Source organism: Homalodisca vitripennis, chromosome 5 (genome assembly GCF_021130785.1).
Source record: "Homalodisca vitripennis isolate AUS2020 chromosome 5, UT_GWSS_2.1, whole genome shotgun sequence".
Taxonomy (NCBI): Eukaryota; Metazoa; Arthropoda; class Insecta; order Hemiptera; family Cicadellidae; genus Homalodisca; species Homalodisca vitripennis.
In genome coordinates, this window is record NC_060211.1 from 50,067,760 (window position 1) to 50,083,400 (window position 15,641).

At 32.5% G+C, this 15,641-nt stretch overlaps 1 protein-coding gene across 2 annotated transcripts in view; it reads left to right on the top strand.

The window, feature by feature from the left end:
* LOC124362139 (zinc finger-containing ubiquitin peptidase 1-like) overlaps positions 1–15,641 on the top strand; it is a 46,668-nt gene that overhangs the window by 27,566 nt on the left and 3,461 nt on the right. For both annotated transcript variants that reach the window (XM_046816370.1, XM_046816369.1), the window contains 6 exons: positions 3,156–3,271; positions 5,293–5,461; positions 7,810–7,933; positions 8,514–8,780; positions 11,525–11,652; positions 12,274–12,497. In XM_046816370.1, coding sequence (XP_046672326.1) covers positions 3,156–3,271; positions 5,293–5,461; positions 7,810–7,933; positions 8,514–8,780; positions 11,525–11,652; positions 12,274–12,497 — 1,028 coding nt within the window. The remainder of the gene's footprint in view (positions 1–3,155; positions 3,272–5,292; positions 5,462–7,809; positions 7,934–8,513; positions 8,781–11,524; positions 11,653–12,273; positions 12,498–15,641) is intronic.

The following is a 15,641-nucleotide window of genomic DNA, read 5'->3' on the forward strand; positions in this document are numbered from 1 at the left end:
TGTAAACCAGCTGATGTAATACATTTTAGTGGAAAAAAAGTTACTAACGATACAATAAACATCAAATTACGTTATACGTGGTTACAATGTAAAATTAGTGATTGCATAATATGCTAAAATTAAAGCATAGATTTCATACAATATAGTGATCTGCAGTCTTTGGGAATTTTGGCATTCCGTAAAATTAGATACGTGATTCGCATCCTTCAGAAATTTCTGTGTTTTGTAATAATATAGAACAGACTTGTGATTTTTTTAAGTTTAAACGGCCGCCATATAGAAACAAAACTGCATACCAAGCTGGTCAAGGAACTTAGTCAAGACATTCATAAGATCGATGGGATAGTTATCATTTCCTCAAGCCGCGTTTGTCGCATAGAAATGATATAACACGGATGGTAGTTTAGGGTTCTTGGAGTCATGTTCGGTGAAGTTATGTAGAAACTTTCCTTAAGTTCTACCAAGAAGGTGATTGAATAGACTGATTTTGTAAACAAAATCTGCCTTAAAATATTAATCTTGGATGGTGGTAGGAATAATCTTTTTACAAGTGGGATTTTCTGATAATGATTTTTTAGCTACTGTTGTTAAGTTACATTTTTTAAAGCTCATTTACGTAAAACACATCACACTTTTGTTACGAATCCTTAGTTATATAAAGTCTGTCTAGAAAGTACCCTTCATTCGGTTGAAAAATAGATTTATTTTAACTTGTTGGTATAAAAGTTTAAGATAAAGATAAATAAAAGATAGAACCTGATAAAGATAAATCAGTACAAAGGAATAATCCTCCTTTATCTGTGTTTGATCAACAAAGAGTTTGGTGGTTTAATAATGATCTTAGTTAATTGCGTACAAACCGTTACGTACAAATTTGTATTGTATTTTTAAACATTATAAATAACAGTAAACAATAAAAAACATAATAAACCAAAAATGGCTGTTGTAATATTTGTTCAGTCTAGAAAGTGATGGATCAAACAAGGGCCTAATATAATTTATATGTATATTGTTATAATAAAAAGTATATATGATTAATATTAGGTTAAAAGAAATCCTACCCAACTTGCATAAAAGCCTAGCTTAAACTATTTGATTTTGATACTGATCAATTGATTTTATGATTATCAAATAGTTTAAACTATTCTCATAAAAAGACTGTGTTTCATGGTATTTGAGAATCAATATATTTATTACCGCATTAGCTCTCGATGTTTTGGTCATTTAACATCTTGTATTTTAAAAGTCTAGTTAAAAAATTACAAAAAAGGTTTTAGAAAAAAATGGAGAGTTTTACTATACTAAATTATTTATTAAAAACCATAAATAACAAAAGATAACTATTGTTAGTATAATATGTCTGAACGCTTCAAATGGTGTCTCCATTAATTCAATTCATTCCTGTTGTGAACTATAAGAAAAGAAAGAGTTAGCACTTGTTTTCTTGGATAACCATCAATTACCACAAAGGGAAATAAAAGTGATTATTAAATAATGGTTGGAAAATCTAAAATAAGACATACTTAATGGAATTCAATTATATTTAGTAAAAATATCTACATTTTTGAGGAATGATAAATTACTCTTTTAGTACATGATTTATAATCTACCTTTCTCAAAATGTCAACGAAAGAAAGTGCAACAAATGACATTTGTTTATTGGACAGTAAATCATTGACTCGTGGTATCTACCAACTTCTGCAGTATTCAGTGGCATATCTATTCTGTAATTCAGTTTCATGATCCCCTTTAATTGTTTCATGTAAGTGAGTAAACTATATATTTCATTAATATTGAAATAATTTTGAAGAAAAGTGATTTTTCTGAACATTTGCCTTCGTTCAGTGATACAAGAAATCAGTAACACTGTGGTTTGAGATCTGCAATCTGATCTCTTCCTTAGGTGCATAACTAACCTACAACACACACACTCACACACACATAATCACAATCTATGTTGTGACGCTTTATAAATCAGGAATCACAACAAACCAGTTGTGTATCTATTCTACCCCCTAAAACATGTACTTAATAAAAATAAAACACTAATTATTATTGAAACCGAACTGAAGAATACGAGTTTTGATTGGTCAGCACAGACTGACCAAACACTGAGAACTTCTTGTTTTTTTCACAATCATTCCATTGTTATAAACAAACTTTAATTAAATAATTATGTTTAAAATTTTATTAGCAACATTGTATTTTAGAGGATAACAGAATTTTGAACATTTCTCATTGTTATATAATTATTATAAATATTTTGTGACTTATAACAATGGCAAATATCTAAAATCCCGTTATCCTTTCATTCTTGAATCATTTTTCAAATTAAAGATAATGTACTTAATCTGAAAATGCATTTAAGTGTGAACAAGCCAAAAAAAGGTGATATTAAGAATCCTTGTTATCTATCGCTATTGATAAAAAAATTTAAAAAATTCACAATATTTAAAAGATATGCTATAAATATATGGTAATGTGGTATACATTTAAAGATAGTTTCTAAATGTGGAAATCTTTTTTAAATATACTAAAAATAATAAATAAAGTAAAAATACGTAACTAATATCAGTAGTAAGATGGTATCCTGCTTTCATAAACTCAATTCATATAACATAATAACACTAGTAATAAATAACATATTATATATACTGTTCTGCCTTAACCAAGCTCATATTTATAGTGATGCCTGCAAGATTATATTCGCATGTTCTCATACAATTTTGTGCTAGCAGCTTTTTTATTCATGTTACTTTATTCCTGTATCCTTTTACTTTTCTGTTTCTATGTTGCTTCAAAAAGGAATAGTTCAAAAATGGAAAATATGTGGGTTTTTTAAAGATAAGATTTAAACTAACAATATTGTTGTGTATTTTTTTTAATGTAGTATAATTATTAAATAAAACTAAATACATTTTATCAATTTATTCTAATTAATAAACAATTGTAACAGTTTTATAATTAATTTTACTGGTTATGATGACCATTAAAACTAAGTTAGTTGATTGTACATATTATTATTTGTTTGTATCTACATCAATTGTTAGTTATATTATTTTATTATCAAACCACAATTCAGATGTTGAATGGCAATAAAATATTTTTATGTAGTGGACAGTACTTTATCAGAATGGAGACTGTGATGTTTTCAGTGATGTCGCCAATGAGTCCAGATGTTTCTTGTGACCGCCTGCTGGCTCGGGAGATGGAGAAGAGAGACAAAGAGATGCGCAGACTCCGGGAACAGCATGAGTTCGAACTACTTAGAGTACGTGTTTTTTTGTTGTTTAAAGTTTTTTATTGATGATGGAGAATTTGAAAGGATAACAGGACTTAGGACATTTGCCGTTGTCATTATGTGTTACAAATAGAATACTACAATGAGAGGATTAAAATCCATCCTCTTCAATGTAACAACATTTTCAGTAATTTATTACTATTTTTTTAACCTGAAGAAGGGGATGATTCCAGTCCTTGAAACGTTTTCTATTTTTGTAACATACAATGAAGTCATTTGGTCTTGACAACTGAAATAATAGATTATAACTGTAACAAATCTGTTAATATTTTGAAGCATATTTGAACATATTTGAGATTTACTTAATTTTCTTAAGAATATTGGTCAACCTCCTCACAGTAGTGGGTGATCCAAAACCAATGCTTCTCTTTTTAGTTAAAGATTAATTTATTATAATTAATTCATCTTAAACTAACATGATATGCAGCTTACATCGTGGAGATATAACTACAGGCATTAATAAGTTATTAATTAGTAACCAACAGTAATAATTAAAAGTATGTTGTTTTATATTCCAGCATTAATTTAGTAAGAGAAAAGATTTGGTAAAGTGTCTTTGGAATGTATCTATTTTTATCAGGTACTGTCTTGGGTACTTGCAGTTGAATGGAGCTCATATCACACAGGTGATCTACCGAATCTGTGAGTCAGTAAACTATTTGAGCCAAATTTGGGGTCTCTGATACACGCTACTTATTGTATTCCATGCTCACTTAACCCTCTTAGTGATAGAAGCCGCTCTAGCGACGTTCATGTGTTTAATATGAATGATAGAGGTCGATGCGTCGACGTTCAAACATGCCTTCGAATTCGTCATCGCTGCCCGGCTATCTTCGGTTAAATTCGGCCGTTATTTACTGCATTGTGTACAGAAACGTCTCCTCTTTCCTCTAGATCTGTCTCCAGATGAATTGTTAAAAGAATTAACAAATAGCTGGTATTTGTTACGACGTTGTGTTTTACTCGCGGCCGCTAACCTATGAGTTGTGTCGGCGTGTTTTATCGGTGTTATTTCGTAATACGTTCGAAATGGCGGATATTTACGTTCACAAGATATTAGAAATGTTTTAGAAGAACAAATGAGTGATGTGAGTGACAGTGATATCAGTGCAGACAATTTTCCCGATGATTATAATTCAAATCCTGGTGCAGGCCATTCCCTCCAACGCTTACCAGGAAGACAAGAGCGGCTATGTATTGTATGTGGCCACACAAAAAAGGGGAAGATCACGATTCTAGTGTCCAGGATGCAATTCTGGTGTTCATAGAGAGTGTTTCTATAAATTGGATCATTTTTGGAGACCAAAGTATCAAGGGAGGAAGAGAAAGCATGATAGTAGTTGTGCCTAAGAGTGAATGGAAGGGTTTCTTCCATGTACATACTGTATATATTTCCATAATAACAGGTTTTTCAAGTAAAATATTGTACGAAAACTGTATATATTATTTATCTTCATGAAATTTAGAAAAAATTGGCTATCTTCGAATTTTTGTCTAGTAAGTTTTATACTATGTGGTTTTTGTAGTAAAAAATTTTTTTTTTCAAAAAACAGTTTTTTTTTAATTTTTGAGCAAGATTTAAGGGATATGTACAAAGGTAAGTAGTTTTATTTATTGCAAAATCGTTCTTTATGTTTTTATGAATATTTTGGTATATAATATGTTGTATTTTCAATAAAATTAATAATTTTTATTATTTTTTAAGAAACCCCCAGCGAAACACTCCAAATGCACCTATCATTCATAATAAACATATTCATCACTAGGAGGGTTAATAAGTCTATCAGCTTCGCCATAGCCATTTTGCTTTTACTCCCCACTCTGAGGAATTATCAATATTAGCCATAGGCCATGTCAGATTCCACAATTTTCACTCCTTCTAAAAAACCACAATTTTATACAATATTTTTATTTTGAATTTGGTGTTGTCCTGTTATGTGAAAATTTCAAAAATATAACTTAATATAAAACTAATTTCGACAATGTTTCAGGCTCAGTATGGTATGGATAATGAAGGTAATTTCCGAGAACAAAGCTTAACCAACATGCAGAGAGCGGTTTACTCTGGTGAACTCTCAGTTGCCGACTACTACGAGCGTCAGATTGAACTCCGAATGGCTGAAAGCAGCGGAGTCGACGATGGCAGCTCGTGTACTAAAGGTTGGTCTATTCACTCTTTAAAATTTATTTAATTAACTTCAACTTTGGCATTTATTGCATAGCTCAGTGTTCAATAAAATAGTAATTATACCAGTACCTAAATATTTTAATCTATTTATTATTTATCTAAGATAGTGACAATATATAATTGATTTTTTTATAAAACTTTTTCACAATTTTGTTATAACAATTCCCTTCAGTTCTTTTATCTCTGACGAGTCTTATCATACAGGTATAATGTCTCATTATTTTGTTCTTACAGATCCACATACAAACTAAAGGCATGTAAAATGTAGTGTAAATTTTAAATTATTGTTTGATAAATTAATGGAAATATTATTATTGTAAAATAATAATAATAAGATATATATATATATATATATATATATACTAGCTGTTTCCCGCGGCTTCGCACGCTTTTCGTAAGTTTTGCCCGCGTATGAGCATTTCTGGTTGAAGTAAATTATATTTCCAACCCCGATGTAGATTTTACCTTGATGTCACGATCAAGAAAATATGTCAAAAATGTATTGTACATGCATAATGTATTTTATTACAAAGTGGTCTACCACTCAACCTTTAAGTTCAACCAAAAATTTAGTTTAGACAATTATACATCATAACTTAGCGCCTTCAAATAGTGTTTCACTGTTTAATATACGTATCTATCTCGTAATTGCAGGTTATAATGTGCAGGCGCTTTGAAAACTTTTCTTCATTTTATTCGTTTATATTCACGACATAAGCGAATAATTCAGATAATAACTATCCTATCTTCTAAGTTAGACTAAATTACGGATACATGTGAAATTTGATTGAAATTGGTTCAGTCGTTTTGGAGTTTATTGGCAACATACATCGTGACTCAAGATTTTTATATATATAAGATATATATATATATATATATATATATATATATATACGGTATATATATTATTCTTTATATATATATACATTAATTAAATTTGTATAAATGGCAATAGCCGAATTTAATTTATTTCAATAAACATTGAATCGCAAAAAGTACTTGCTCCGCCGGGACTCGAACCCGGATCTCTCACTTGCCGGGTGAATGTGCTACCATTACACCACAGAGCCCTCACTTTTTACGATTCAATTATTTTGTATTTGGCCATTTCTTTCACATATGTGTTTAAATAACCAAACTAACATATGATCGGAAGACCAAATACCTGTCAAATGACTTTTATTTACTTATATATTTATTTATGTTATATATATATATATTATTATTATTATTATTAAATTTGTATAAATGGCAATAGCCGAATTTATTGTTAAAATCTTTTATAAATGGTCTGTTATAATTTTTGCATAAATTTAAGTAAAAACATACAAAATACTTTTTTGTCATTTATGTAACCATAAGTTCTTGCTCACGATTTTAAAATGTTCAATTCAACTTTCAGTGAAAGTATTGAATATTGCTTGTAATTATAATTTTTAATGTACTTTGTAGATTTTAGGAAACCGCCATTTATAAAATAAAAATGTTAAGCTATGCTATTAAGTTATATACCAAATTTTAACCTATTACAACAAGCCATTCTCAAATTTAATTTTGAATTTTTTTCTGGTATTTAAAATAATAAGACTTTAAAACATGTTTTTTTGATGCTTCTTTGAATATTTTATATTTCAAAATATTTTATTTTTAGTTGTTATATAAATATAGTTTTTCCAAACTGTTTTAAATTATTAGCAGCAGTGCCAACGTGGCTCAGACACTCATGCGTACCACTCACTGTTTACTGGTAGTAGGATAATGAAAGTTTGTATATTGGGCAGATAGTGTACTCAGTGAGTAGCAGTAGTACCAACATGGCTCAGGCACTCATGTGTACCACTCATTGTTCACTGGTAGTAGGATAATGAAAGTTTGTATATTGGCAGATAGTGTACTCAGTGAGTAGCAGCAGTGCCAACATGGCTCAGACACACTGATGTGTACCACTCATTGTTCACTCGTCGTAGTAGGATAATGAAAGTTTGTATATTGGCAGATAGTATACTCAGTGAGTAGCAGCAGTACCAACATGGCTCAGACACTCATGTGTACCACTCACTGTTCACTGGTAGTAAGATAATGAATGTTTGTATATTGACAGATATTGTACCTCAAGTGTACTCAGTGAGTAGCAGCAGTGCCAACATGGCTGACACTGATGTGTACCACTCACTGTTCACTGGTAGTAGGATAATGAAAGTTTGTATATTGGCAGATAGTGTACTCAGTGAGTAGCAGCAGTACCAACATCGCTCAGACAATCATGTGTACCACTCACTGTTCACTGGTAGTAAGATAATGAAAGTTTGTATATTGACAGATATTGTACCTCAAGTGTACTCAGTGAGTAGCAGCAGTGCCAACGTGGCTCAGACACTCATGTGTACAACTGTTGACCACTATGCCTCCACTTACGGTGACAAGGGGTGGGGATGTGGCTACAGGTAATATTATAGGACATATAACGTATTTTAACTTTAGATATGAAAATAATTTGATGCATAAAAATACAACTTATATGACTATTGTAATTAATTGTTTGAAGCTCCAAAGCTGGTTTAATTTAACATGTGTATTATCTAATATGCTGTACAAACTAGAAAGTCAGTAGTAAATTTTACATTAATTAGTGGATTTATAAATGATCAAATTAAGTACACTTTTAACGTTGAGATAAATGTTCAATCCGAATTGTTAGATTTTTCTGAGCAGTATGATGGAGTTTAGTGAATTTGTTTGAAGTGACATATAAATTTGAGGAATAACAAGTATCAAAAGTTGATATATTACAACCATACCTAATATCACCCACATAGAATATAATGCTTCATTATATCTTATCATTGTTCATACTCAGAATGTTTTTCTCATTTTTCAGTACAATCTTAATTTCAGGTTTTTGGAAAGGCTTTACCAAGTTCTTGTTTGCTGCAGTTTTTCATAAACTAGGCTGAAATTTTATTTTATAACTTTTTGTATAATATATAAGTGTTGTAGTGTGTAACTCTCACTACCCATGTACAGAAACATGCAGATGATGTTGTCGTCACTGTTACAACACACTGGCTACAACGAGCAGCTGTACAAGCAGTGGGCGGTGGGAGTACGTGGGGAGACTCCCAGCCGCAGTGCAATGCCGTCTATCTCTCGCCTGCAACACCACATAGAGTGGGCGTGGCACCAGGGCTTTGACCTTCAGGGTTGTGACCAACTGGGTGGCAAGCTTTCCAACACTCGCAAGTGGATTGGAGCCACCGAGGTTGTCACTGTTCTCTCGTCACTTCGGATCAGGTTAGACCTGAATCTCCAATCATAATACTCAGATACGTGTGCTCACTACACTCTTGTTGCAAATAAGATAATGTATTCATTCATGAAATTAGCCCAAAACATAAATATCCGTCACTAACACAACAATTTGAAAAATAATGTTGTACCTTACTCTTTACTTGGCAGTGTATATTGAGTGTATCACACCACTGAAATAATACACAGTCAGGGTGATGTAGCTAAATGGATACTTGCTATGCATAGGGTTCAAACTCACAAAAATAGGTGATTCTTTACGACTTTTCATGAAGATGTAAATTTTATAATGAAACAATAACCATTCATTTTGCAGTTTATAATCATGCAAACATAATACATTTATTATAGTTTAAACAGTGGAAATGGATTTATTGATTGGCTTAGAAAAACTATATCCTAGATATAAATGATATCTCAGTCATAGTCACAGCATACTTTATCATTTGTTTACCTAATCAATATTAAGTAAAACAAATTATTATTAAGTACTGTATTGCCTATAGTTTTATTTTATATTGATTCTCTATAAGATAATTTAATCCAAATACACTCATGGTTTGTCAGTTATTGTACAGTGTAACACGTTTTTTTATCCTAAATTATAAGGTAACCAAACTTTTTATGATGTTAATAAATAACTTATGTGTGTATTTGCATACATAAAACAATCCACTGAATAGAGGACCCCAAAAAGAACATTTAAGACACTATTAATGAATAAAATTTCATATTGAACCTTGGTGGACATTGTTTTAAAATTCTATAGTTTTAAATTTATCAAGCTTATAAGTATATCAATTACATAAATTATACCATAATTTTTAGATATGATTAAATAAACACTACTTACAACAAACCTTATACAAAAGGTAAACCAATCTAAATCTTTGGAATTTGAAAAATTGATAGATTAAATGACTTTTAGAAACGCAACAAATAATTTCTGTTTGGTGTTTGAAAGAACATTAAGTGTCTCATATTAAAGTCATGTTATTTTTATAAATAATCTTTTTTAGGACTGTGATAAATAAGAAACCTTTATAGCCTTAAGTCATAGTAAAAAATACTCTTTATTTGTAATTTCTTTGAGAAACACAATAGCATCATTTCTAAGAGCTATATGAAACAATGATATATGAATTCAAAAGGTATGCTCTAATTTTTCTTACATTAAAACTGCCAAAATTTGTCATGTATAAACTCTTTCAGGCTGCTGTAGAAGGGCAGCTGATCAGCCAGCCATTCAGTGTCTTTTTGAGTTGTGCTCCTTTCGGACTTGGTGGAAGAAGGTTGAAAAGTTTCCTGCCTGTGTATGATGGCTTCTTTGTATATAGTGAGAGGTGATGAGCCATGCAAGTTAAACCTGCGGCAAGTCTTTTCCTGTATGTTCTTTGCTGATCCATACAGGATGGTTTCCTTTATGTCGAGGCCAATTACAGTCATTATTTTAGGGCTTTGAAAGCATCCTGGCAGCTGTCTCTAGGTCTATTCTGTTCAATGCCCTAACTGTCTTATCAGAATTCGCTATAGGTTTCCTGCATTTTTACAACCCCAGATGACTATACTGTATTTTAGATGAGATTCAAAGAGTAAGTAGTATAGAATGGAATCTTGACACTTAAAACTATACATGTATTATCTCTGAATTATACTTTGTTTTGTCACAGTTGTAATTCTCTAAGAATGTACAAATAAAGCTTATTGTCTATATTGGCTATATGTGGTCATTGCTGTGGACAAATCGCTGATGTGCCTAATTCTCTTGATAACATGTAGATTAGTGTTCAATTTCTTGAAAAGAGTGTCAATGTGGTTAGTCTATTAAATCTTGTTAATTACTGCCATGCCTAAAGATTTTTCTTGCAATGTTAATTCAATAACATGTAGTGTTGGGATCTCTTCTTTTTTTCTGCCAAACATTGGATGCTTTGTTTCTGTCACATTGACGGCTCATTTGCATAGCAGAGAACTGATAAGCCATATTGAAAACAATATATAAGTTTATTGCCATGCTGTCAGTTGTGTGTCTAGCTGTGAGAAGTGTGGTATCGTCCACATACATAATTGTAAAGCAATGTTCATTTAAATATTTTGGTAGGTCATTTATGAATAAAACTGGGCTTAAAACTGACCCTTGAGACTCTCCTCTTGTGATGAGTAGAGATTTGATCTTATTACATGTACTGTTTTATTGGTTGTTTGTCTAATCTTGGCCAGCTCACTCCTATCTTCTAGATAGCTTTTGAACCATTTACAAGCTGTTCCTTTTACTCCAAGATGTTGCAGTTTAGTAATGACCAAGTAGTGTCCCAGGCAATCAAAAATTTTGGTGAAGTCAAGCCTAAATTATGTTATTATTTAGAGGCTGTGTATTACCTCTCTTCTTGTGTGCTTAACCAGCTTCTTTATTCAATATTTGACTTTTACTTATATTTACTGAGAAATACAAGTCTATTATAAACATTGAAGCTGCCAATAGAATAATTTATAGAGCTTAGGAAACAAATTTACTTTCTGCACTGTTATAAATTTATAGGAGAGCCTTAAAATTTTGAAAACCATACAAATGAGATGCTTGAATGCCAACCTTGAAATCAGTAGAATCTGTGTCAAAATAAATTGTTCCTGTGATCAATTTTTCAGATAAATTTTAAAAGTAGCAATAAATAAAAATTTACAATGGACGAAATACATTTTTACAATACTTGTCAATTGTGTTATTATAGGTGTCAACTCGTTGATTTCCATCGACCAACAAGTGCAAACGGAAGTCATCCTGAACTCTTTAATTGGGTTCGGCAGTATTTCGAGGCTCATGATGATTTCAAACCTCCATTATACTTGCAACATCAAGGTAATGTACGACTATTTCTAATCGATTTATATTTAAATCTTTTCAATTGGTTATCATTATTATTAACAGAAACTAAAAGTAAATCTGTAATGTAAATTGTTAGGTTACATTAATTCTGACATGCAAAAGAGTACAAAAAGGTATTTATTTTGAATGTTTATTTTAGCTCCATTTCACCTTCCACTTAATGCACCATCTGAAATCTTACACTCACAGAATTTACTACTCAAGTGTGCACGTGATGAGACAGTGAGAACATCTCTTCATCTGGATTACACTGAATGGCTGATGGGAAACTGGACTCTTTTGTAGCCCAGGTGTCTTTGATGTAGAATTAATGCAGTGTTCATTTTTTAATGTCTTGGTCACCAACTTTATTAGTACCTCTCCTGAGACGTGGACTCCAAATTGTAGGAGTCAAGTCTATAACAGTGCCAGATTTCAGACGTTGTACTAATGAAATGGAGCTAAACTGGTGAAATGGAGCTAAACTTATCATTCACATTTAATCAACCTCTCACAACATAGCAAGTGGAGATGTTCAAGCTCTTAAGATAGAGGCAATAGTGATAGTTTCAAAAACAAAAGTGTAATTCTGTCTGTAAGTAAATGTGTGATCAGGTCACAGCAGAACAATCATCGGAGTGGAGGTGTTAAGAGACGAGAGTGTGATCCTGCTGGTCCTGGACCCGAGTCACACTCCCGGGCAGATGGCCGAATTGCGGGGGACAAACACTGCCATTTCCACCATGAGACTCATCCGCAAGTCCCTCATGGCGATGAAAGCTAGACACTACCAAGTTGTAGCCGTGTGCGGTATCATGGACACGGATGCTGAATATCAGGTAACCATTTCGGACACTATCATGAACAAGTTTGTTATACATCTTGTCTGGCCCGGCCCTACCATGAAAACATACATATATTTCACCGATAGCTACCTTTCAGATCATCTTTTATGGGAAGTACTAGCTGCTACCCGCGGCTTCGCACGCAATCTTAGAACCAAAGTCCTTATATTACTTAGTAAAAACAATTATGATGTAATATGATGGGAGTCCTATAAAAATTTTAAAACGTAAGTAGGCATACATCAGGTAGATATTATTTAAGCTCTTGGTAAATAATATCAGAGTTTAACCCTTTCCACTCGGATATTTTTCACTAGTCTGCCCCCTCAGCTCGTATTTATTTTAGCATATTTTCAGTTTAAAAACCCATTTTTAGCAAACTGGAAGTCAATAAAGTGTTTACATTATTATATTGTATAATAATTTTATTTTATTTCTAATTTATATTATAGAGATATATAAAATTTGATACTTACACTAATAAGTTTTATATTTTATCATGGTATGGTATCGTTCAAAACACTCTGCAGGATGAAGACCAGGATTTTTTTAACACGTTTTACAATAGTAAAGTGTTTCCTTTCTTCCTCCTGGCAACCTTTCTATTGCTACAAACAGCACAGTCTTTAGTTTTTTTTTGTTGGATGAGCTGCAAGAAAGTGAGGTTGTTTGTTTAGTCTTTCTTCTTTTTCTACTGATGAAGGACGACCCCGCTTCAAACTCATAGGGTTACGGACATGCCCTACAAGTTCAGTGATGAGGATTTCTCTGAAATTCCTGTGTTGAATTGTTTTTTTCTCCATGGTTTTGCTTATTCATGTTGAACAAGAGAAAGCTATTTACTATTGCCCACTTCCAACATCCAGAAAAATAGCTTTCTCCACCACTTCAGAGATTTACGGGAAAATTTGTAGGAAGCAATATAGTGGTCTGCTTGGTCCACGCCACCCATATATTTGTTATTACTGACAGATAACTGTTGGCTTTTGTATGTTTATTTGATGATCCTTGCCTCTTCTTGAGATGGTTTCAGTATCATTGTTGTAGAAATTACTCAACATTACTACATCACGCTTATCCCGCCAAGCTAAAACTAAAGTGTTGTTTGTATGACGATAGGTCTTAGTTTCATATTTTTTCAATTTTAGTTTGCCTTCTTTTTTATGCTGTTTGGGCAAGCCCTTTCGATTAGTCATCACTGTTCCAGTTAAATGAATTATTCATTTTTTTTTAATTCCTCCGAATAGTTGTAAGCTTGTGTAGTATCGATCTGTAAATATATGAAAAACCAGATCCTGTATTGTCACCCGATACTAATTTTTCTGCCAAATGCAATACAATTCTAGAAGTGAATGGTAGATCTGGGCGAACTAATGATGCAGTTGTAAATGAACCGTAATAAGGTTCAAAACTATGAACATATCCCGATCTTGAATCACTGAGTACAAAAAACTTTTTCAAACCCCATTTTGTTGGTTTTTGTGGATTATAACATTTGAATTCCACTCTACCCTTGAAAGCCACGGTGCTTTCATCTACACTACATTCATAAAGTGGAACAAAATATTCTCTGAAGCGTGCTTGTAAATAGGTTACAAATTCCTTTAATCAGCCTTGGTTCTATTGTTGTATCAGGATTTGGAGGAGATACATGAAAGCACCAAATATTTGTTAAAACACCTTTCCCTTGAGAAAACATTCACAAAAAACGGCTGGTAAAATACCCACTCAGAAGAAAAATAGTCTTGGATTGACGGCTTTGGATTCAGTGCCATATTTAGAGTGACTTCTAAAAAAGCCTTTATTTCTTCCAGAGAGAAACATTTTTCCAAGTGTTCCAGATAGATCTAGCTATACTTTTAGGGGTCTCAGCTTGTTTATTTTCACTTGTGCGTAACGATTTGTTTCAGCAACAATGTCATTCAAAAGTTCGATAGTAAACATCAAGTGAAAAAAGTCTGAAATATTCACAGGTTTATTTACATTTGGCTCCTTATATCCACCTAACAAAGTGTTAAGGAAAATGAGGAAAATCAGGTCCTTGATAAACAGACCAACCGTTGTCCAATCCCATCATCACCACCACCATTATTTGCTGTTGGGCCTAGGTCTAGGCTATTGTCACTGTCACTATCAGTTATGTTTTCCAGTGTTGGAAGAACTTCATCACAATTACTTTGCATATCTTCGTCAGAACTTGAATCATTGTCATTTTGTAAATTCAGCAATAACTTCTGAATCAGAAAGAAAAGATGTACTTGGTAACGACATATCGAGTCACTAATGCGAACGCGTCTGAAAATTGGTTAAGGAAACGTGACTACAATGACAAAGCAAAATAAAAATCAGCAGCCGACCAATCGTAGTTCAGCTGTCATTTATTAGTTCCTGAGAATGCCGTGCGATCGCAGCACCAATCGGAAACATCGTAGGGCGGCTAAAAATAAAGTAAAGCTGACGTCACTGCAATGTTGGATGGCGTCCGACATACGAGCGGAACGGCAAAATAGCAATGTCGGACAACGTCCGACATACGAGTGGAAAGGGTTAACTTAATTATTATATCATGTTTGGCACGTGTAGGAGCATTTCTGGTTCTAATTAATTATATACATAACGTCACAGCTGAATCTGCCTTGTCATCCCGATCAAGAAAACACAAATCTCAGATCTCGGAAACTTACTTCGGTCAAAAAGCGTATATTTCCAGTCCTTGTCATATTTTTCAGGTCTAAGATATTTCCAGTACTATAGTAGAGTTTGCCTTGTTGTTCTGACAAAGAAGAAATATATATATATATATATATATATATATATATATATATACCTACGTAGGTCCGAGATGCCTACTTAAGACCATTTAAATTCACTTACCTACTATATCACAGTTTAGCTTGCCATATTGCCTCGATCAAATTTTATATACGTTAAATTATCTAGTTCTCGGAAATCTACTTTGGTCAAAATCGTATTGACATAGTTGAGTTTACCTTGTCCTGATGAAGAAAATACACACATAAGTAGGACTGAAAAGCCTATTACGACCTAGGGGAGAGTCCTACCTACTTACTATGTACTTTCGGTATAAGAGGGAAATTCTTATTAAGGTTTTGCAACTTTCCAAAATAATCGTTATTA